At 38.8% G+C, this 25,393-nt stretch overlaps 1 protein-coding gene across 3 annotated transcripts in view; it reads right to left on the bottom strand.

Moving 5' to 3' along the window:
• Nucleotides 1-4,411: 4,411 nt before the first annotated feature.
• The window catches only part of CTTNBP2NL (CTTNBP2 N-terminal like), a 46,802-nt gene continuing 25,820 nt past the window's right edge, over nt 4,412-25,393 (bottom strand). For all 3 annotated transcript variants that reach the window (XM_014837231.3, XM_070487046.1, XM_014837232.3), the window contains 3 exons: nt 10,652-10,882; nt 7,125-7,232; nt 4,412-6,025 (listed from right to left, as the gene is read on the bottom strand). In XM_014837231.3, the coding sequence (XP_014692717.1) occupies nt 4,544-6,025; nt 7,125-7,232; nt 10,652-10,882 (1,821 nt within the window). In that variant the 3' untranslated portion in view covers nt 4,412-4,543. The remainder of the gene's footprint in view (nt 6,026-7,124; nt 7,233-10,651; nt 10,883-25,393) is intronic.

Here is a 25,393-nt window from a genome sequence, read left to right as displayed (position 1 = left end):
GACGCTGCCCCAGCATGGCTTGATGAGCAGTGCCATGTCCGCGCCCAGGATTCGAACCAACGAAACACTGGGCCACCTGCAGCGGAGCGTGCGAACTAAACCACTCGGCCACGGGGCCAGCCCCCCCTCTGTTAACTTTTTATGTGTTCTTTTGCTTCCCCTGACTAGATTGTGAGTACCCCGAGGACAAAGAACATGTTTAAACTTGTGTTTTCTATAATAGCTACCTTGGTTTCTGGCTCATCTAAAATATTTAAGAAACATCTGTTGCTTGAGGGGAATAAGAAAGATTAGTTTTTCTTCATTTTGTCTGACTGGATAAGGGTCCCCTGGCATTGGTTACTTCGGACATCCACTTCTGGGGGTGGGGGTTTTTAGGGTGAGTGGGAACAGCACTGTGGTGTCCTGTGGGGTTTAAACCTGCTCCATCTTAAGAATCAGCCCAGGCGCTTATCTAGAGCGCACCTCGGTGTGCCTGGGAATAGGGTAACAGGTGCCTCAGGAGATTCTCACTTGGGAAACACAGGTAGCAGAAAGAGCAGAGCACGGGGAAGAGCAGAGCACGGGGGGTTAAAGCTCTGTCACATCCTAAGGGCCTGTGTGCAAATCTCTGGTCTTCATCTGCACACTGGGGACTCTAATACCTCACAGCACCTTTGTCATTAGTAAGGTGATATGCCATGTGAAATAATTAACATGGTGCGTGGAACCCACGTAGGCGCTCTGGACTCTGAATGTCACTGACACTATGGTAAACCAGATTCAGGAGCTTAAGACATCTCCTTAGGTCAGGGGCAAATAAGTGCTTGAAAAAGAACAGGTGATGGCTATGAGGAACTAGTTTTCAAATGTGATCCTCAGACACCTGCATCAGCAAACCCCTAGGCCCAACCCCTAGGAATCTTTTGAGCAGGCTTCCCAGGTTATACTTAAGCACAATAAAGTTCGAGAGCCACTATTCCGGTCTCCTTTCTCCTCCTCTGCTTCTACCACGAGCAGTGGGCAGACAGGCTCTCAAATCTTCTCAACTAGTTTTATAGCAATTAAATTAAAATTACTCCTGTGGAACACTGCTCATTGCCTATCTCTGACTCATGATTATGAAAACATATCCTATTTTGAAGCCAGCATTTCAAAAGATATTTGAAGTTCTGTTTCAAGGACTAGGCATCAGATGAGCTTTATAAATTATATATATACACTCAAATTGACAAGGCAGCATTGCTGACAGTGAGGTTGTTATGGGAAAATGGCTACATTCAGTGTTGTTGAAATGATCATTAATTGGCTTAAATGCTGGAAAATTAAGATATGTAAACATCCACACTGTTAACACTGTTTTAACACTTTTGTACAACAAAGGATTTTCAAGTGCTTTTGTCTGGCTACAGTTTGCATTTGCTAACAGTGTTGCAGCGCCCGCACTGGACTAGGAGACACGGGATGCATTAGTCATTTGTAAAATTAGAGGGCAGGACAAGATCAGGCATTCTTCAGCTAGAGTACATGAATCATGGATGGCTTCAGGGTCTTTGGATCCTGTGAAGCCATCAACCAAGTTTTGCACATAAGCATGTCCATTTTTCTGGGGATGGAGTCTAGCCTTTCTTAGATTCTGAAAAGGTCCAGAACCTCCAAATGGTTTAAAAAGTACAGACTGGATTATTGCAAAGGCTTCTTCCAGCTCTAAAGAAAACCATTGTCCCAGCTCCTTTTGGGGTCTGACCTGGATAGGTCACTGACTTCACTTGGTATTTTAAAGCCATGAACGAGTGCTTCCTCGACACCACCTGCTCCTTCCCCAGCAAAACACGCCCTGTTGTGCAACATTCTTTACTTTGTACAAACAAGACTATTTTCCCCCTAAACAGTATGACTTAACTTGTTTTAATGTCGTCTGCTATAAAAATGGATGAAGACTTCTGCATGGTACATTTGGCTTTACAAATGTTAATGACTAGTTAATGCTTGTGTTATGTGTTGCACATCATTATAATCTGTTGACCAGTAGCATAGATTTCGCAACATGGGTTAATACCAAAACTGTGAATCATGGAACTTTTACTTTGCACACACACAATCTACAGCAAACTTAAATACTAATCTATAATACCTAACTGGATTATTGGATCCATTGCAGTATTGTGCTTATTTATCTCAGAAGATAGGCAACTAGCAAAAATACACATTTCTTTTGCATTTCCCCACCCCCATATTACACTGTAAAAGAATTACATTATTCAGTGCACTTCCTAAGAAATAAACTTCCTTATAGTATCTCTCTCTCTATATATCTATGCCAAAACAAAGGAAGAGCACAATGCAACTTTTAAGATTACCATTTAAAGCAAGAGAGGTAAGAATGCTCTGGGACTATAGCCCACTCCCCTGTTTAGAAAGTTCAGCTATTTTATCATTAACACTGTTCATTTGGCTATGCATGGGAATAAAGTTTAATGATTGCTTTGGGCAGTTTATAAGACACCCCCTCCATCATTTGGTAGACAACCTGGGGCATTAGTAGTATTTTAATTTTTGATGTATTGGCCTTAGTGAAACCATAAGCTGTGGAGACACTAATATACTCCATTGTGATTTATACAGTGATTTCCATCACCTGCCTTTCTCTCATCAACTCAGATTAGATTAAGAGAAAATCGATTTAAATTATAGCAGGAGGTCAGGGGCTGCTAGGAGAGATGTTGGCTAGAAGAATGTATGTGAGGACACCAAGGCCTCTCCATCCCTGTGGACACAGTCATACAACCACCATGTCCGAGCTGGGCTGCAGTCCTTTTTGGAAGAGGGGGATAGTCATTATATTCCATGGACTTTGTCAGCTGTACTAGCCTACAAGTTGGAAAGAGTGGAGGCTTTTGTCCTCACAAACTCGATATGATGGAAATGACAGAAGTTTCTGGAAATAGAGGTTGCAACTTGGCAGCTTGTGAGCTACATCTGGCTGCAGAAATGTTTAACCAGCAGTGTTTAAAATTTTGAATCAGTTTTGATATTTAAAAATGAAAATGTTTCTCATGAAAATTTGGATTTCATAAAAATTTGAGGAGCTGGTAACCCTGGTCTGGCATTATTGCATGGCAACGAGCCCCAGGAGTTGAACAGGGGTGCCCTTTCAAACGGGGCTTGGGCACTTCAGTTTGCTACAGCTTCCACTACCTCCAGCTGTCTTACACCATTTGACCGAGTGACCTATTTCACTCATATGATCAGTTGAGTTCTGTGACACTGGGTTAGTTTGGCTCTGCCTTTTTATGATGCTGAAGACCTGACCTCATTTGGAATTTCCCCACCTCCCTGTGGACACAATTACTTCCTTGACTGATTAGATCCCAGCCACATCTAGTTGCTTTGGTAGGTAATCTTAAGGTGCATTTCTGCTCGTCTTTTATGCTATATTGCAAACTCCAAAGATACAATCACACTAATATTTATGTGTTTAAGTGTGTGTGTTAAACACGTAAAGGGGTGTGTATCTATACAGATATATGTGTACTTCCATTTAGGCAAAAGTTAATTTGGTTCCACAGATACAGACACCAAGGGCTGGCAGCTTGGAGAGTAAGTATAACAATTTAGTAAAACCTGTATAATTCTGACTTATAATATTATAAAGAAACTGAATTTTAAGTTATTGCTTTTTGATTACATAATAAAGATCTCATTCTGTTGCAAAACTTTTATACAGAATGAGTAGCCATTTCGTATTCAAGTAACAGCAATCGGAATCAGAAGTTCCTTACACAACAGTAGATGCCTGAAGACATTTTTTGAATGGAGATGTGATTTCATTCTATTCAAGAATTTATGCAGCAAACTGGGGGTGACTTAATTTTTCAAAAGTACAAGAAAATCAGCACCCCAACTGCTTAATGCTCAGCAGGGTTTCTCGAGGGCTCTATAATGCTCAGCTCTGTGCTGAGCTCACACCCACCTTCAGGATTCCCATTCTATGTATGCAGCCTTGTTTCTGAATACAAAGCCTGTATTAAAAACAGTAAAAGATGATTAAAAGCAGTGTTAGTTTTTAACATTCAGAATTCACAGAAGATCTCATTTTCTGCAATTAAATAATCCATTTTGTGTTTTCGCTGCAGAATCACATTCATATGGCAGTCTTATTTCAGGCACTTTTTAAACATGTTCATCTGGAATAAAAATCTGCATGAACCACTTCTGCATAATTCAAAATGAGTGTTGAGTGATTCTAGTCCCAAAACAGACAGCAAATCACCACCTGGTACTCAATTAGCTTTCTCCATCACAACATGACGGTGACTGCTGAGCTTGAGACATCTTTGAAGTGCCCTTCTAGCTTTAGTACAAAGATATGAGTCATAAAAATCCAAACTACTCAGTTTCTACTTAAAAAAATACAAAAAGGTGAACTACACTAAATGTATTATACAGATGGTTTCAGCTACTATCAAAATAAATAACATGATCTGACTCAACGGTTTGACTCTGAGCTCTTGGACAAAATTTGATGGAATGTCAAAAGTAGAGGGAAGCTCCCTCCTAGGGACTAGCTGCTGCTAGGCAAGAGTATCTCAACGTCCTTGCCATTGGCTATGACAGCATTAGAAGAGCAGCTGCTGGCAAGCTCTTCTGTGGTGGTCAAAGAAGATGCCTGGGAATGAGTTTTGGTCATTGGAGTGGTAGTGGATGGAGAAGGAGTGAGACCAGGTTTTTTGGGTGGGATGGGTGGAGGGTTTCCTCTCTCAGCTCTGGGGATGGTGGGGGACTTGATCCCTGGAGACAGGGGGCTCAGAGGACTGGACACTTTCCCTGGAGTAGGTGAATGGCCTGTGTCACCTCTTGGGTTGGCAGTGTTGGCCAGATTTCGATAGTCTGTGCCAAAGGGAGAGCTGTTAGGAGAGACGGGCTTGATTGGCCCTTGTTGGCTAGTGAATCTGGAGAGCACCTGAGTGACTGTATTTCGGGCCAGCTGCTTAGCGGCAGAGTTGTCCACGAGGGTAGGGGACAGATCCCTGGATGGAGGACTCTGTAGACCGCTGGCTTGTTGATCCTGATCTGCTTGTGACTGAAATTTATGCCGAGCAGCATGGAACCTCTGGTTGATCCCTACTTGGTAGGATGACTGGTAGCCGGGGCTGCTAGCTGAGGACCCCAACAAGCGCTTAGTTAGTACTGGTGAAGAGCATGGAGAGGATGTGAGAGAGGAGGAGGCAGTGCTGCTGGGAGACAGTGAGGTCCCACTGGAAGGGAGGTGACTAGGCACTGAGACTGGAGTCTCAATTCCCATAGGACACCCACCATTCTCCACTGCCTTCTCTTGGGCCAGTCCCACAGATTTCTCTCGTGGAGGCACTTGGTCTTCTGCACTGCTGCCTGTGATCAATTCCTTGGTAGTTTGTATCTCTGGGTCAAAATGGCCATTGGCTTTTGCATAAGAGTAAGTAGCAGTGGTGGGACCAGGCAGCCCAGTGGTTGTCACCTTGGCTGTGTTGCTCCCAGGGGTTCTTTCTGCCTGAAAACTCTCTGTTTGGCAAAATACAGACACGAGCATGGGGGGCTCAGTCGCTGTGGCTTTAGACATCGTCGCCAGTTTCTTCAATTGCTCATTAGGGCTACTATACTGGTGAGAAGCCTCGAGATCCTGCACTGTCTTCTTCAAACTTTCCATCTCTTCTTTCAGAGTTTTGGTCCGGTTCTCTTCTCGGTTCAGTTTTGCTCTCAGTTGCTCTCTCTCGATGTCAAACTCAGACAACTGCTTCTCCACCTGGGCCTCGGTCTGCAAGCCTCGCTTCCTCTCAGCTGCCAGCTCTTCCTCTAGTTTACTCACCCGGCTCTTCTCCTTCTCCAATTTCAGGCTCAGCTCTCCTGCCTTCTGCCCCTCCTCGGCTGCCTTGCTGGTGGCTTTCTTGCACTCGAGCACCAGCATGGATGACAGCTGCTTGTGGCGGGAGCGCTCCTCTTCCAGCTGACTCGAGAGCTTCTTCTGCTCTTTTTCAAACTTTTTCACTTGGGACTTTTCAAATTCCAACTAGAAAAAAAAGGCCACCATACATCATGATTAGAGTAAGAAAACAAAGAGATATAGTGAAAAACTAATATCAAGTAGAGTGTCCTGGCTAGCCATTCTCTGGCACACAGGATTACCACATGTCATGTGCTTAGATCAAATATTTCTGAAGTATCAGAACACCCATCACAAAAACATACATACTATGATTTCATCTTTCTTTGATGATTTAGGAGATACTTCTAGTTCTTATATTATCTCAGGGTTATTCATGAGAATATGAATCACCACTGTGTTTTAGGTCTGTGGAGAGTTCAGATGATTAGAATCAATGAAAACAGAAAACAGAAAGCCATATCAACTAGGTTTGTGATGAATGCTGCTGAAAACAAAACTAAGATTCTCGGTAATAGTTCTTTCTGGTCTTAAAAACAAACTAACAAATAGTTGCACTTGAACCATACTTTTTGTACAAATGTAGTCTATTGTAATCATCGTTCCAACCCAATTTAAGGCACAGAGACTGTGAGTGAGGGAGAGGGTTGATGAAACCCTTTTGGTCAGTGTTTTAGAAATTCTGAGACCCATTAAAGGATGGGGAAACCAATTTAGTGAGCCATGATCAGAATTTTAAAAAATGAATGTGTATTACAAGCAGTATGGGTTATCTGTGGTTTCATGAGATTTCTGTTTTAGGTCCATGTCTATTGCACATATACACTGGGCTGCGATGGAAAACGTACATCTTACTGGGAGTCCTAAATCAAAAAAAGTTTGAGAGCTTGAAGTAAGCATACCCCAAAGTGTGTCCAGTGGAACGACAGTCCCACAAGTGAGTGATCCATGTCAAAAAAAGATTTTATGAAAACATGAATTTGCTAAACACAGATACCCTATCTTGTTCTTGAGGACTTAAGAAAAAAATGTGCTTTTTGCTTGCTAAAGGATCTAACAAACTGAAGTTAGAAACCTGTTTCACTTTGTTTAATCTAGTAATTCCCAGCCTTATTTGACCACAAAGCCCTTTTTTTGAAATAACACCAATTTATACCCTGCAGAACAATCTTTGAGAAATGCTTTTCTAGGCAAATGCTGCTGCGAACCCCTCCATGTTCATTACCTGTTGAGTCAGCCGCTCTCTCTCCTTCTCCAGCATGTAGGTGACATCATCCCCTTCAGCTGTGTCCTGTGCATGCCTTTGCCTTTCTTCCTCAAGGTCTAGGATCACCTTTAAAGAATCAAAAACAATCATTTCCAAATATCAAAGAATCACACTTATAATACAATGAAATACTAAGTGCCTATCTAAGCACCTAAGATAAATAAGTAAATCCCAGTCAGGGCTATCAAGGAGCAAACTGGGTGAAAGATATGCAAGCTACGTACTAGAAAATAAGATGCATGCTTCATTTTAGGTATGCATGAAATGGCATGTAAATAGAAGAGAGCAACTAATTGGGTGTAGGGGTTGAGAAGGTTTCAGAGAATTAACAGAAGGTCCAGAAACTGCAGGCAGTTTGGTGGGACTGGAGGCAGGGGTAGGTGATGAAACAAGACAGGACCACACAAAGCTGAAAGCTCAGGTTCTCCCCTCAATGCTCAAATCACAGAAGGCGCCAAAGAGAGGGCCCGAAATCAAACATTTTAAATAGGTGACATCCTAACTGTGCCTTGCTTAATTAAGAATAGGCATTTTGTATATAGTTAGATAAGAACTGAAAAGACTCTCTTGACTTCATCCTGCAGGTAAATGGCTCAATTATTGGAATTCTAAGTGGGTTCCATGGTGTAATGGTTAGCACTCAGGACTCTGAATTATTGGGATCTTAAGCGGAGATTTTTCACAAGGCCTTTTAATTAACCTGCCTACCCCACTCCACTTATTCTAGTGCCAAACAATCAAGCCCAATTTTAAGGAGAATACAAATTTAAAGGGACATTTCCCACATAATCCTGCCTCCCATAACTGCACAGTACTCTGAATGGCAGTGGATTTCCTTCTTAGCAGCTTCTGTGCATGCTTCAGAGGTGCCTGGCCCAGATGTCCAGGGCAGAGCACTGCCATCTTAATGGCCATCTCTCATTGTTTCTTGTCACTAATAATTGTTATGAATGAAGAGAAAAATTTTCTGGGGCATGAAACTCTTCTTTAAACACAAAGTGTTTTTGTTTACAAAAATGAAAACATTTTGGTGTACATCCTTCTGGTTTAAAAAAAGCTAATTTTTCAGTTTAATCAAAAGACAAGCTTTTGGCTAAAGGTAGTAGAACATTTCCTCGTCCTTCCCAGAGCCTCTAAAATTACAGAAACGGAGTGAAAAGAATAAAAACCCGCAAAGACAAAGAGAGACTTGAGCAGACAAGAAATTTTAACAACATTTGAAGAAGGAACGGGGCTGGAGATGTGGTAAGGACTTTGGTGTGTGTAGGGGAAGCTGTTTTGCCCTGCAGAGCCCCAAAGAGATATGGAGCCTGGACGGGGCAGGTACTGCAGAGGAGAGGTGAGATGTGGGATAGAAAACAAGGGAACTGGCTCAAATTCTGTAGTTTCCAGGTTTATTTGTCCCCTCAACTTGATTCCTCGACATTGAATGTTAGCAGGTAGGCATCTACTGCCCAGGCATAAGCCAGATGAAGAAACAGAATGTGACAGGCTCAGGATTTGGAAATACCAGGTATGACAGAGAATAGGGGTGAGGAAAGGGGATTATATTTGTTTTGGCAAGATGGTAGGGGTGGAGAGGAAAGGGAGGTGGGGCATAAGACAACAAAATGTGCATCTATAAGAAAAGGAAGTAATATAAGTGTCTAAAATTGATGAAGTGAGAGGGCAGGATACCATTTAGATATATGGAAGTTAGCTACCAAAATAAATGGTTAAAAGAAGAAAGTGGTTGTCTCTGAATATTGAGGAAAGGGAATGGGAAGAAGTGGGCTAGCGAACTCTATCTTTTATAATGAGCAGAGTAACCATGTAATTTACTGTTCAAACCACAACACTTCTGAGAGTCAAAGGAGATATTGTTAATAACTATGCCAAGGCAACAGGCATAAACTGGGACTCTCTCAGGCAAACTGGGACAATAAGCACCTTAATTATATGCCTCTAGGTACTATTTGATTTCTAACAAAGTCAGTGTTCTACTTTGATAAAACACTTAAGAATAGATAGGCAGTTGATTTAAAATATTTAACACTCACTTAAAGAATCTTACATTGAAATCTAATATTAAGAAATTTTTAAATATTTTAACTTCTTCCTCTTCCCAGTCATCTAGAGCCACAAACCATCCCAATACTACACCTTCATGGGCATGACAGCCAGCCAGCCCTTCCGCACAGCACTATTGCTTCATGGATGAAGTGGAAAAGAGGCCTATCAAGCAAGGATGTTGGGAAGATTTTCTTAGAGGATTATGTAAAAGTCCCCAAAATTTAGGCAACTAACTCAAGTGTATTGACACTTTTTAAATTGGAGCATAAACGCCTTCAGATTATTTCATTCTAGACCAGAGGTTAAACTTTCCTGAGTCTTGGACAACCTTGAGAATTCAATTAAAGCTATAGGAAAAAATTCATATTCTACAAAAATGCATAAACTTTTGGCATTCTATGTATTTTCTGGGGGATCAGGGAACATCTGAGGCCCATCCATGGTTAAGAACCTCCACTCTGGCCTTTCCTTTGGACTCTGGGAAGGAAAAGAAAAGTCATGGGTGGAACTTAAGCCTGAGCAGTTTGTCAGCTGCGTTTGAAGCAGATGGCTGGCTCTCTAATGCAGGTTAAGTGTAAAAGGAAACGAAGGCCCGTCACACTGGAGCTGCTAACCCAATTTTTCAGAATAAAATGCTTCCTACTAAATGCACTGATGTTTCCCCTTGTTAGTATAAATGTAAACCAATAGTTTTAAAAAGTGCAGATTCCAGCCAACCATCTCTTACAAGGCAAATTTGAGGAGTAAATGACAAGTTGGGGAATAAAATCACAAGCACTAGAATTCCAATGAGACGAGGTGGAGGAAAGCACAGGTTTGCCTTCCTCACTAGAGGCTGGAAGACCTGAACCAAACACAGACATACACACACTTTCCTAATGGGGTAGAACAGCTTTAAGGTAAACAACCCCAGGAAGTGTTTATGGTTTCATGAGAAATAAAATGCAATGAAACTCAAAACAAGGAATAAATGAAGACAATCTATTGGCTTGTATGTTTATAGTCAGGTAAATTCTCTCTCTCTCTTTTAGACATAGCATTCCCCAAATACCTGTAAATCTTTCTATTTATCACTTAAGTAAGCAAATAAAGAACGTTCCGTTCAGCTACAAGCTTGGTCAAACCCCAGTTTGTTGCCAAAGTTTGGATGATCAAGAGCTGAAAACACATACCAAGAGTTTTGGAGTGTCGTATCAAGAAGGAATGCCATCTCAAATAATGAATCTGGCACACTCCCTAAATTTAACATCTGGAATAACCTGTGTTTTCTTTTCTATCTTCTGGCTGCCGGGTAAGCTAAGGGGCTTTTTGACACCTGTGAGACCTCCCAATTGAATTACTGTGAAAACTGGCAGCCCACAAGAAAGTATCAGGCACTATTTATAAAGTCTTCACAAGAGTTTATGGAGCACAAGGCAACCAGGCGCACCCACCTTCCGGTGCCTGCTCTCAGCAGCAGCCAGCTGGGACAGCATGCGCTCCTGCATGTTCTTGCACTGCTTCATCACCACCTTAAGAATGGAGAGTGGGTTTGTGCAGACCGGCTGTTTCTCGCCATCATTTTTCTCCTTCAGTGTTTCAAAGTCTCTCTGTAGAGCCATTAAAGGATCACTGATGTTATATTTTCCATAGCGTTCTTCAATGAAAGTATCTCTGTGTTGGGCCTGGGAAAGAAAAAAAAAATAAGCATTTTGCTTTTAAAAACTATTCAGGAGGGAGATCTGCTACATTAAAGGTGGTGGTGTTAGTTTGAATGCAATCTGCTGACTACAAATAAGACTGGGCCATCTACATATAGAAACAACATGAGAAAGAGGCCCTAGTATAGTAATAACATTAATGAGAACAAACACTGGTATAGAGCTAACTATTGTTCTAAGCATTTAGATCCAGATTAACTCATTTAAATTTTACAATCCTATAAAGTAGTGCTACAATCTCTACTTTGCAGATGAGAAAACTCTCACAGAGAGGTCAGTAACTCGTTCCAGGTTACTTATCTACAAGTGTTCAGAACTGGGGTTTGAACCCAGGCAGCCTGGCTCGGAAATCTGTGTCCTTAACCACTATGCTTACTGCCTCTGCTTACGAACGCTTATATTACCAACAGGTATATCTTCTCTGTTCTTTCTGTTACAGTATTTGCATTTCTAAAATATGGTAAGCATGATAATGTTATAAGTTTACATATTTAAAGACCCAACAAGGTGGCTGTAGATAAGTAAAGGATGCTAGAACTAGTTTCACATTCTAATCTAGGACTATTTGTGATTTGTACATACAGAACTTCCCTCAGTTGTTGGTTGGTCAAGAGGGCAGAGGCACTCACAACTAGAGGTCCAGACAAAAATCCCTTCTACTTGCTGCCAAATTCCACCCCCTCTTCTAGTCTTTGTTAGGGTGCTGTCTTCCCTCCTCCTTTCTGTCCCCTTCAGGGCATGTGAGCTGTGGGGTGAGAGAGCAGGGAGTGCAGACTGGTGCTTGGAGGGCTTTGGGCCTGGGTGCCAAGGCGGATCTAAGGGTCAGGAGGCAAGTGGAGAGATATTCTTAGGCTTCTATCTTCTAAGGACTTGAAGTATTGCTTCATATGAGCATGGTATATTTCGTGCAGATGAACAGAGTGACAGTATCAATTACTTTATCACACAGACATTAGAAAGTTTCCTGAGACGTTTTATAATAATACTTAATAAAATGAAGTGTTAATACATGGTTGAGGAGAATTTATCAAAAACCACAGCAAAGTGCTACAAAATTTAAGCTTTCAAATGAAATCTAGTTACGAAAACTACTATCATTTATCAATCTTTAAAAATTATTTCACCAGGAGCTATGTTGTCTTACCACCACCATCCACAAATGGTTATTTGACAAGAAAGGAAAATTCACAATTCAATGGCTATGCTTAAAAAAAAAAAAACCCTCAAGAAAATAAAGCAAACATGGGGTTTCTTTAACACAGAAGTATGTTTGGTGCTGACATTTGGTGCCCCATCTTCATTAGACTGTCCAAGTTGAAGACCCAGGGATCACTTAGCCTTATACTACAAAGTGGTGTTGGTATCAGTTGGCGAATGTTCAAAGCAGAGTTAGAAGCCCTGGGTTTTACTTCTGGCTTGACTATAACCATTTTAAGTGATGACATTATTGGAGTATTTGGATGATATTTGTATACTGGAAATATGAAAACCAAAATCCATTTGTTCCTTTAAGTTATTGGTAACCATCTTCCTAGCCTTATTACAAGTATGTGTATATGTGTGTACACATGTGAGCATGTGAGAATTAAAGGGAGGAAGATTTGAAAGACAGAATCCAAGACAGAATCGTATTTTTTTCAGTTCCAGATTGAAAAGGAAATTCTCAAAAAAAATTTCAAAATAATCTCTAATCCATTTCAGATGAAGAAAGAAAAGACCAATTCCAGAACTGGCTATTTGTATTATTTTTAAAATCATGGTGAGAGTAAAACAAAAAGCTAGTCTTTAATTACACTTTTAAAAGCAATAGTGTCAAACATGGGACTCATCAATATTTTCCTTTCACCAAGAACATCTATTTCTTTTAAGTTCAGGTAGAAAAACATATGATTGATAATCCAGGATTCAATGAAAGTATAGCTATTAATGTCCTAAGGCAAATCTATGTTTAGAAAAACACTTAGACAAAGCAAGCAAGCGAAAAAAAAAACTCCTTAAGAAGTTGAAATTCCACTTTTCTTTCACATTTTTTATTCAAGGTTACCATTTCTGTAGGATTAGCTGTGGTAATGGAATGATTATTAGTACCGAAACTAGTTGAGTAGGCAAAAAGGAAAAAGTAAACCTGAATTATTTTTATGACCTTTTCCTTTTCAGAACACCATGGAGAAAGCAGGACGGGAGAGCAGGAGCTGGCAGTACAATTCATGACCTTGACATTAGACCTGCTGAGAAGCTGTCTCTCAGGTTTGAGTATATAGTTAACTAATCCTTAAAAACATGACTTTTTAAAACCTACACTGTTATTATCCTATGTAATTAATAAGCATCACAGAGTTACGAGTAATAGATGAGGAGCTTCTTTGGTGAGGTCTCAGACTTCTCTGAGAACAGCTGTTAGGCTGTCTGTTTTCTCTTGAAGTACTTCATAGTAATTCCATAATCACTTGCATAGTAATTACAAGTTACACAAAACTGGTGGCTTTGCACATAAATGAAAAGAATCTGTGGAATGATCTAAAAAAGACTCCTTGTCACAAAACAATTTAAGTGCCTTCTAATATGAGACCCAAATATGGGAAAAGTGAATTTGAAGTCTTTATTTATTATACCAAATACTGGATAGGAAAATGAGAGATGGTATATGGTATTTTTCAACCAACTTAATGCCTCAGTCAGGCGCATTGTATGGATTACAGATTTAAAAGCACAAATAACAACAACAATAACCAAGAGTAGATGTTAAGATTTGAAGAATGGAAGAAGAATTTTAGTGGAGGTGAGTACTGGTTATCTATTCCTGAATAACAAATTACACTAAAATTTAGTAAACATTTTTTATTGCACATAGTTTCTGAGGGTCAGGAATCTGGGAGGGGCTGAACTAGATGGTTTTAGCTCAGTGTATCATGAGGTTGCAGTCAAGCTGTTGGCCAGGGCTGTAGTCATCTGAAGGCACGACTAGGGCTGTGGATCCATTTCCAAGCTTATTCACATGGCTTTTGGCATTAGCCTTGGTTCCTTGCATGTGCTGGCTTCCCACAGAGCAAGTAATGTGAGAGAGAGACAGAGAGAGAGAGACACACACACATAACAAGATGGAAGTCCCAGTGTCTTTTACAACCTAACCTCAGAAGTGACATGCCATCACTTCTGATGTATTCTATTGGTCATGTGTATTTTATTGACCAATGCCAGTAAATGAGGGCGGGGACTACATAAAGGTATGAGTATCAGGAGGTGGTATCATTGGGGGCCATCTTGGAGGCTGGTCACCACAAGGTGAGTGACCAGATAATGCTACCACTATCATTTACACCTCAGGCCAAAATTTAGAGACTAAGCACCCACACTAAAAACTGTCAAGGCTGAGTTTTAATAGTTTAATGATATTTCAGCTATTTATAAGAAAATTTAAATGATCTGGATTTGACTTTTTGGGGGAAGAGTTCAGTAATACAGCTAAAACTCAATGAATTTCTTGCAATTTCATTATTTTACTTCAATGACAACATATATTTTAACTGAACAGAAATTCCCACACTGTCAGAAAACATGATGGTTTTTAATTTCAGACAACAGGAAAATAATTGGCTACTTGGACGGATTCAATGATAGAGGGTATTACTACAGCAGACAAAACATACTAGTCATCTATTACTCATTTGTTTTTACTGTCACAGGATGAATGAAACATACCACTACTGAAAGCTCAAAATAAAATCACATAATGTCGTTGGAGTTTGCCATGCTTGCTCTCCAAAAATTTCAGCTTTGCTATGACAGACTTCAAAAAGAAAGAAGCAGCAGTCACCTTCTCTTCCCTCCCCAATGTTACTTACACTATTACGTGTACTATTATATATACATGTATGAAAGATATCATTATAACATTTATATATGTATGTATAAATGTATATTCCAATCTTAAAAAAGGAAATCAATCTCTTTATTCTTTGGATGATAATCACCAACATGAAAAGTGGTTCCAAATCTAAAAGTTTCTTTAAGGCCCATTTAATTGGGGGTTTATATTCAAATATAAGGTTTTATTTTGAAGACTCAGGCTGGTAACATAACTGGATTAAGATGCATCTTTGCCATTTATTGCCAATTTTGAAGTGATACTTTAAAAAGTAATCAGCAATATAAACATTGTGCCTTTAAAAATGCCTGAGTACCTCAATGCCAGGGATCAGAAAGATAAAAGAACATAATTCCAAGATGATTTTTGTCAATGTCACCAAAAGCATGTTAAAAGGAATCCTTTTCATACACAAGTTGAGTCTATTAATCTTCAAATAATTTCAACTCTGGAGTCCCTGATAAACTATAAATAGCTGCCTGAGCAACTGGAAATAAAGCAATCATTCTGGATAAAGATGATAACAGCACTACAAGTATACCCTTTGTTCTGCAAATTCCTTTTCACTTGCCGAGAGAAAACTGGATTTTAGTGTTTGACAATATTGATTAAAAAGCATTTTTACCCTCATTTGAATTAAACTTTAATTTTTGGAAAATGGTACAAAATTTAACATAGCAGTAAAGAGAGAAAATTTTCATGATTTAAAAATTATTTCTAATGTATTATTGAAAACCCAGTGCTACTTCCACTTAACCATAAATGCTGTATTCTCAAATCTAGCCTTTTCTATACATTTATTTTCTTTAATACCTTTTGTCTCTAAAGTCTAACAGAATTGTATCTTGGCTCTACTACTTTCTACCTGTAGAAATTCCCTTAACTTCTCTGTGCCTCAGATTCCTCATCTGGAAAATGCGGATAATAATCTACCCATAGGTTTTCTATAAAAATTAAATGAGTAATGTAAAATGCTTCCTACAGCACCTGACATAGTAGGTACTATAAATATGAATTAATTTTTTCAATAACCAAGTTTAGAATATAGAATATAGGTTTTCCTTCATTTTAGACCCAATGACTAAACCCACCCCTGCAGATTTAAGATCCTATAAAACTGGACTAGGTCAGGAAATCTTTAAAAGCAAAACAAAATTCACCAATTCTCAAATAACTACAAAGTAATATATCACTAAACACGTATTGGGAACCTGGATAACGAATAACAGTATCTATTCATTTAGCAATTAATCCTATGTGACATTTTATGTAATTTGGGATTTCTCTTGCATTATGATTAAACATTTCCTACTTTCATTTTTCTTCCTGCCTAGATTGTAAGTGACTTGAAGGAAGAAGCAGTTCTCCTACACTTTGCTTCTTCCTATAGCCTATATTTTGCCTTCAGCCCAAGACACTTAACAGATGTTTACTTTCCAGGCTCTTTCCTGATGTCTCAGCCTCTCCTTACTCTCATCATTCTAGTGAGGGCAATATTTTATTTTGCTATTAGTAAAATTGATGATTTACTTAGTATAATCACTTAAGGTAATATCAATTTATACAGGGCGGGGACTACATAAAGGTATGAGTATCAGGAGGTGGTATCATTGGGGGCCATCTTGGAGGCTGATTGAAGTAGAATGAACTTGAAAGATTCTCTTTGGAATGAATTTGCAGCCACGGATATTTATAAAAGCAATTATTTACATAAGGATAGATGCTAATTTATTACTATTTGACTAGTGTACTACTAAATTCTTTTTGAAGACTAAAAATGGTAAGTTTAGGACAAATAGCTACAAGTGTGGTACTTCCAGCTTATAGGCTGCTTGTTGATAGAATAAGAATATGAGTAAACAGCATAATGTAGCTACTTCAACATTCAAATTCCAAAGAGTCTTCCAAAGACTCCTAATGAAATTGAAATAAAGATGTTGAGGGTTTTTGTCTTTTTTTTTTTTCCAAATGTATATGGTTGAAACAAGTTACATATACATTCTGGACTGGTTCTACACAAATAACTTTTTCAGGCGGGGCAGAAAAATGTGTAAAGGGATTCAACAAGCACAGAACAAATTAATGGTCTGAACATCAATTAAGAGTTTTATAGTATAATTTTAATGATGCATTAGATCCTAATCTCTTTTATTCAGGAGACCATACTCCTCTTAAAATATAATGAGAGTCAACACCTACCTCATACCATGCACAAGAAACAGCGATGGATCACAGACCTAAAGATAAGATATGAATGGCCCAAAAGCACATGAAAAAGTGCTCATTAGTGATCAGGGAGATGTAAATTAAAATGATAATAAGATACCACTGTACCACCACTAGAAAGATGAAAATGAAAGACTGACAACACCAAATGTTGTCAATTAGGATATGGAGCAACTAGAACACTCACATATTGCTGGTAGGAGTATAAATGGTGTAACTACTTTGGAAATTAATCTGGAAATTTCTCATAAAGTTAGAAAAATGCCTAGCTGCTTTTCCACTTCTAAGTATTTATTCAAAAGAAATAAATAGTCACAAAAAGAATTTTACAAAATTGACCACAGCAGCTTTATTCATAATAGCCCCAAGCTGGAAACAATCAAATATCAATCAATAGAAGAACAGATAAATAAAATGTGGGGCATTCATACAGTGGAATACTCTTCAGCAATAAAAAGGAGCAAATTACTGATACATACAATGACAAAGATGAACCTGAAAATCGTTACACTGAACAATAAAAAGCCAGACATAAAAGAATACATTCTGTATGACTGTTCTAATGAGCAAAACTAATATATGGTGAAAAAAATCAGAACAGTGGTTGCCTCTGGGTATAAGGGGGACAAGTGACCAGAAAGGAGCACAAGATAACATTTTGATATGATGAGAATGTTTGCATCTTGATAGGGTGTAGGTCAAATGGATGTGTGCATTTGTCAATACTTAGTGAACTCAACACTTAAGATCTGTGCATTTCACTATATCCAAATTATATCTCTTTTAAAAATATAAAAATATATAATGAGAGTTAAAAGGAAAATCAAGTTATATGTAACACATGCTTTATATATAGTGTTGCAGAAACATGGGAAGTTCAAGGGAAAGGAATTTTAATAATAGTAACAACAGCAGAAACAATGAAGGGGGCACTAACGCTGCAGTGTTTATTCCCTGCCAAGCGGGGTGCTCAGTGTTTTACATGTCTAATCTAATCCTAACAACATTCCCCTGGAGGTAGACATCACCCTATCTCCATTTTATGGAAGCAACTGAACCCGAACATGCAACTTTCCCAGGGCCACGAAGCCAGTGAAGTAGTGGAGAAGAACAGTCCATGGTACATCCTAAGTACTGAATGCGTTAGCTGCATGAGAAACACACACACAGATGTGACCCAGGGCTGCAGGAATGAGTTCAGCTCAGTAGGTCTCGATCAGTAGCTTAAAAATGAAATAGAGCAGAATAGAAAATATCACAGAGCACTGAATGTTATAAGGTGAGAACTGTGTCAAGAAACTTTTCTTCCGGCATAAGAACACAGGGGTATGTGTGTGTTAGTTAGTGTAACCCCCAGGGTCACAATACAAAATCTATCTTTTACTATGTGCCCCTGTCAAGAACTTTGAAAAACACTAAAATAGAATGAAGAACCCAAGAAGTCTGACTCCTGAATCTATGATTTTAAATAGTCTAAGCTATAATAAATATGTAAATTCTAAAAGAAGTGATAAGGAATCAGTATTATTGTTTTATTTTAAACTAACAAATGTTATAAAAGTCTACAAACCAGGAGAAGTTTGGCCTACCATCAAATATACAAAATGTAAAAAGAAAATTAAAAAATCTGTGTTATCAGGTCTAGACAACCAAAAATAGCACTGGAGAAATCTGAGAAAATTTTCTGGACATATGGATGACTCACAGGGGCACATGCTTTGAATGCTTTTATTAGCACCATGTTTGCTGGGTACTATATATGCTAAGTGACAAGAGGCCAGGATATGGGGACATAGATTTGACTAAGTAAGATGTAGGCCACTGTTCTCAAGGAGCTTAAAATTTGCCAGACAAGTTTAAGGCCTAACAGCAGAAATAAACAAGCTACCACTGCTTGTTTAAATGTTTTCTAAACAATATCATTAATGTTTAGAGGAACACTAAGTACAATTTATTTGATCAGAACTTTCTAAGGCTCAGATCTTACTCATAAGGAATAGGAAGGAAAAGGCCAGCCCTGGAAGTGGGCGGGTTCTGACAGATAAATGAGACTATCAGCAATTTAATGAATCACAGGAAACACCACAAGGTTGAGGGGGGCACACAATCTGCAAAGTGTCTCTGAAGTATTACACAAGGAGACCCCGCCCACAGACTGTGACTGCATGTGATCCTTTAAGGAACTGTGAACTTGAAAACATCTTTGTTAGGGATGTGCTCAGGCTTTTTCACTCAGTGTATTAACAGATAGCACAGAAACTAATTCAAGGTTAAAATATTAAAAAAGAGCTCACTAAGTATGATGTGAAAGGATATCTTCTTCTTTCTCCTGTTAGGGGATTCGATAGAAGGAGGATTTGAAGCTGTACAATTGTAGGATGAGTCTTAACTCTAAAAATTTGTTTGAAGCAAGATTCTTAAATTACAAACAGACTGATACTACTAGGAAACATGGTAAGAAACAAGCTGCTCAAATGTAAGGTCCTGGGAAGAGGTCCTTAGCTTGGCTGGGACATAAAAAGTGTTCACAATTAAAAGTTTATCAGGTAAACAGGAATAAGAAGTTTGTAGGGGTAGAGGAGGGTGTGGGGGGAGTGGAGAGACAGGGTAAAATGAAAAAAGGGGACCGGTATGGTTTGAGAACCACACCACGGAGAGAGTAAGATGTCAGGGCAGGCAGACAGAAGCAAGGACAGTGCTAATTATGCATCCTAATGACAGATGGTAGAACGGAATATCTACGATGACATATTATGAGAGAACAAGCCCTGTGCCACAAGTCAGAGGAAGGAAAAGTGGCAATTTCTATTGTCACTGCAGCCTTATGGAGCAGGAGGTAGCTGGCACCTGCAGTCATACAGGGAGATTGAGACTCAAATTAGGGAAGGATCATTTTTATTTAGAGAACAGAATGGGGAGAGGGGTAAAGAGGCCAAGACTGAAAAGTAAAAGGTGGGCTATACGTGCATTATGGGTGTTTAATGATAACTTTAAGCGTGCACTGGCAGTGTTCATCACTACAGTAAGGCACTGAATACACGGTGAAATGGAGCATGCTGAAGCTGACCACTGCTACCATTAATTCCAAGTGATCCCAACCCAAGACTGTCTTTATCGTCATAACAAGTGTTCTGAAGAGGATTAGAATATGCACGGATCAGAAGAACAGGGGTTATCTTTGTCTGGAGATACATGAGCTCTTCCTTTTTATTCTAAAGGGTGGCAACACCATGAGGAAACTTTAAATGTCATGACAAAAATGGGATAACCAAGACCCCTTTCCCATTTCAATCCCACAAGGAACAGGAAACTTTAACGATTTCTAGGTCTGAGGTAGAGAAGGTGGTCGTTCTTCCCACTGATATAAGAGATTGCAGAAAAGAAATGGCAAGAGACTGAAAGGAAGATTTTAAAGGGACAAGAACTCAGAGCTATTAATTTGGAAAACGGAGAAAGGGGGGATGATGGAGATTTTGTGGAAGCCAAAAACAAAAAGACACTGGAGAAATGAGACATAAGTAAATACGTTCTGTAAGACAGAGAGAGGACGTATGAAATTCAGACAGATGCCCATAGAGGTCTGTAGCTGACAAGTCTGCGAAACAATGTTTTTTGTATATATCTAGATAGATGAAGAAAGACAAGCAAGACTGTACTATTTTCTCTGATGCTCGCAAAGCTCTGACTGGTTACTAACCAGTCTGGAAATGCAGAGGACCACATCCCAGTTTGACAGGATTGTGTCAACCGAGGTAAAATGTCAGCTGAAAACTGAATATGGTCTCTGATTTTTTTTAGATGAATGCAAATACATAGTGAACAAAGGTACATATCCCAGTTATTTGGTATCCTTTAAAAATATGGAAACAAGCACAAAGTAATGATTTCCTGTCTGAAGAACAAATTGTTCCTTCTTAGTACAGGGTGAGACGTAAATAATGTCACTGAGGGGGAATTATCAACAACAGTAAAAGTTATGAAACTTTATTATATTGCTAAGCCTCTCTTCTAAAAAAATATGAGTATTCAAGTTAGCCTTAAAGGGCCTGAACTTATTCTCTCATATGACAAATATTTCTGAAGAACTTACTAGGTTCCAGAAATTTGGGATGCAGTGCTGAACAAGATTAAGTACCTCCCCCTACATTAAGTGAAAAAAAAACAAAACAAAACAGCTAGACATAAAGAAAACAGGGATGAAAATCCTTACAGTCTGTGATGCCGATCAGCGTGAATTGTCTGATTCTGATATTATCACTAATCTAGTGCAGACAAAGAAAAAGAGAAAGCACATTAAGTGTGGTTTACTTCTACAAAAATTCACTGGGTACTTTCTGTGAGGGGTTCTATATATGGAGTTTCCAACTAACAAGATCAGAGACTTGTGAGTTTAGTAGCAACACATTCACATACTCATTTCCACCAACGGATTCAGTCTTCTGTTGAACAGTCAGCATGCTGGGCATTGAATGATATTTAAACATTTTTTGAAGTTAGGCATATCTTAGAGCCCTCTGGGTGGAGCTGGCTTTCTGAGACAGAAAATACTTTTTGTTGTTAAATGATGGGATATTTATGAATGGAATATGGAATATTATGAACTACACATATGAAACTGAAGACAGGAAAAATACTTTGAAGGGTTGTAGGTGCCCTGCTGTGATAAAATTTCTTAAAATTTTAATCATGTAGCTGCTCATACATATGTTGACAGCTTTATTTAATTTGAGTCCATGACCTATGAAAAAATCTGCTTTGAAAGAATAACATTCAGGTATCTTGTACAAAAGCAGAATTTGAAAATTAGTGAGAAATTTACTGTTTGCTCTTTTGGGAGAAAATCAGAGATATGGTGGTAACAAGCTCATGCTTTCCCTAAACATTCTATGCTTGTCTCCACTACCTTAACTATATTTTAGGATTAATATGGATTTAGATGAGATGTATAAACTACCCAGAAGTAAAGACAGTTAAAGAGTAAATGTTATTAACTCCTTGCCACCCCATTGCTCATACTATATTTCTTACAAATATAATTTTTATTTTAATTTCACCAAAATAAAAGAATATTTTCTCATAAAAAGTTTAACTGTATAGATAAAGCTGTAGTCCTTCCTGAACACAACCCAATCTCTCTCTTCTCCAAGAGTTCTTAGTATGACGGTTATCCTTCTAGACATTTTTCCAAGCAGATACATATATCAAATCACATAGATATTATTATTATTGTGTAAAACTGTTTTACAACTTGTTTTCATTTATTGTATCTTAGAGATTTCTTCTTTTTAATGGGGCCGGCCTGGTGGCACAGCGGTTAAGGTCGCATGTTCCGCTTCTTGGAAGCCCGGGATTCATCAGTTCAGATCCTGGGTGTGGACATGGCACTGCTTGGCATGCCATGCTGTGGGAGGCATCCCACATATAAAGTAGAGCAAGATGGGCACGGACGTTAGCTCAGGGCCAGTCTTCCTCAGCAAAAAGAGGAAGATTGGCAGTAGTTAGCTCAGGGCTAATCTTCCTTGGGGAAAAAAAGGGCAATTATATAGATTATATAATAGGTCATAGTAAGGATGCACCAGTTTATGTGGCTATATTTTATTGATGGACATTTAGGTTATTTAGTTTCCAATACTGTATTACATAATAGTGCAATGAGCATCCTTGTGCATATATGAGAATAGTTTGGTGGAATTGATACATTACTATGCTTTTCTAAGGAAATAATTTCCCATATAATAATATAATAACTTTCATTCTATAAATGCTCCCCTTCCATAAAGATTTTCAGGAAACATACAAGATGGTTTCCGTCCGTCTTTCAGGTTATTCCTACAACTGGCTGAAGTGAAATACTAAATGATAGACCTTGGGCTTGATTTTCTTTCTTCCTTTCTTTCTTGCTTTTTCTCCCCAAATCTCCCCAGTACATAGTTGTATATTTTAGTTGTGGGTCCTTCTAGTTGCAACATATGGGATGCCGCCTCAGCATGGCCTGATGAGCAGTGCCATGTCCGTGCCCAGGATTCAAACTGGTGAAACCCTGGGCCGCCAAAGTGGAGCGCGTGAACTTACCCACTCGGCCACGGGGCCGGGCCCTGGGTTTTATTTTAGAAGAAACCTTTTTGTTTTCCTTTCTCTTTTCTTTATGGCGACAACTAGAAATAACCTCTAATTAATCCCAAATCACAAGGCTAACACATGCAAGGAAGACACAATAAGAGGAAGTCAAAATAACAGGAATAAGCTGTTTCCCTTTTTTATTTGTTTTAGTTTCAAGCTGAATAAATGCAATGAAATTCCCCACTGCTGTAATCTTTTCTGAAGTCTCTCCCCTACTGCTAGGGAACTGTGTGTTCTCTCAAGTGGTAGCTCTTTGCAAGCTGAACTGCCCCTTTCGTTCCTCAAAGGCATAAGAAAAACAGAGCCCATAGGAAGATGGCAGTTAAACGAGAAATTTGTTTATTCTTCTGGCACCTTTATTCTGGAACTTCTAAATGCCAAACTTGTAATATGAATGATGATGTGATAAAAAGTTGTATAGCAAGTAGCTGGTATCAGACAATTATTTTTAAGAGTTAGCTATTATACATGGGATTCAATGTTTTTCTGAATGGAACAAAGATGCTTAATCACGTAGGAATGCAGTGATCTTTTTTATAAAGACCCAATTTATAAACGGCCCATATATATGACCAGCCTTCTTTGCTTCTTTTGGCTCTTTTCTGCCAGAGCACCCCACCTCTGAACCTGGGACTTCCCTTTCACTAATTTCATTCCCTTCTCAGGGCAGACCATTTTGGGAGCTCCTACCATTCTCAAGGGAACTAAGCCAAAGGGAAGGAAGGAAGAGGTTTTGGGAGATGTATTTCTGGCTTTACCAGTTGCAACTTAATACTCTTTCGTATTTGTTTTACTGTGCACACTGTTCTGTGTCTTATTTTTTCACTTCCTATATCTTGGAGAATGTTATACATAAAGAGCTCTATTCTCTCTAACAGTTGCATAGTATTCTATAGTACCATCACACCATCATTTACTTGACCAGAACCCTAACTGATATGTAAGGTGTTTCTAGCATTTTACTGCTATGAACAATGCTGCAACAAATATCGTTACACATACACTTTATTGTATAGGCTTAAGTACCTCCACAGCATAAATTTCTAGAAGTGGATCATGAAACTAGGTTAGTGGGGTCACAAGCAGCATTTCAACAAAAATAAAGTACAAAAGAAAAGAAAATAGTGTAGTATAGCATGGTATAGTGAAATATAGTTACAGTAAAACATAAAGTTAGTATACATCTTAGTGAAATTTTTGTTTTAGTTAATATATGTATGCGGGTGTGTATGTGTGTCCTGGATTGGGTCAAAATGGTGAAACGTATTTCAAAAATGTTTGAAAGACACCTCTTTAGACACTGGTGTGATAAAAGGTATCTTTATCATAGTCTTCTTTCTTCCCCTAAACTCTGTGATCTTTTCATTGGATAGTTTAGGAACTTACGTTGGTTTTTCAGGCAGAGAAATTTGAATTATTTAGAGTGTGTTGGAAAAGAATAATATTAACAATATCAGAAACAACAGAAAAGGGAAGAATTTAACTATAGTTCTAATTAGCTCTAATATCTTTTCCTACAAAGTGAATAATACATGACTAAATTATCTTCTTATGGCAAGACTATTAATAAACAGAAATTTGAGCAAGAAGTTGTTGTACAAGATTATTGCTATTTAAAAACAAGTGTGTCATGGGGGCCGGCCATGTGGCCAAGTGGTCAAGTTCATGCACTCCACTTCGGGGGCCCAGGGTTTTGCCGGTTGGGATCCTGGGCGCGGACATGGAACCGCTCATCAAGCCAGGCTGAGGCGGTGTCCCACATGCCACAACTAAAAATATACAACTATGTACCAGGGGGCTTTGGGGAGAAAAAGGAAAAATAAAATCTCTAAAAAAAAAAACACAACAAGTGTGACTGATTTAAAAGTAACTGACATAATACAGAAGTTTTGAAGAAAAAAATTAAAATGTGCATATGAGGGGCCGGCCCCGTGGCCGAGTGGTTAAGTTCCTGTGCTCTGCTTCAGTGGCCCAGGGTTTTCCCAGTTCGAATCCTGGGTGCGGACATGGCTCCGCTCATCAGGCCATGCTGAGGTGGCATCCCACATGCCACAACTAGAAGGACCCACAACTAAAAATACACAGCTATGTACTGGGGGGCTTTGGGAGAAAAAAGGAAAAATAAAATCTTAAAAAAAAAAAAAAGTTCCTATGATTCCACTACACAGGGACAACCACTATTAACACTCAAACTACAAATTTAAATCTATATGTCTGAGTCTTTTTTCTATGTACACACACATATATGTTATTCTTATAATTGA

Source organism: Equus asinus, chromosome 16 (genome assembly GCF_041296235.1).
Source record: "Equus asinus isolate D_3611 breed Donkey chromosome 16, EquAss-T2T_v2, whole genome shotgun sequence".
Taxonomy (NCBI): domain Eukaryota; kingdom Metazoa; phylum Chordata; class Mammalia; order Perissodactyla; family Equidae; genus Equus; species Equus asinus.
This window is presented reverse-complemented; position numbering and strand designations above follow the sequence as displayed.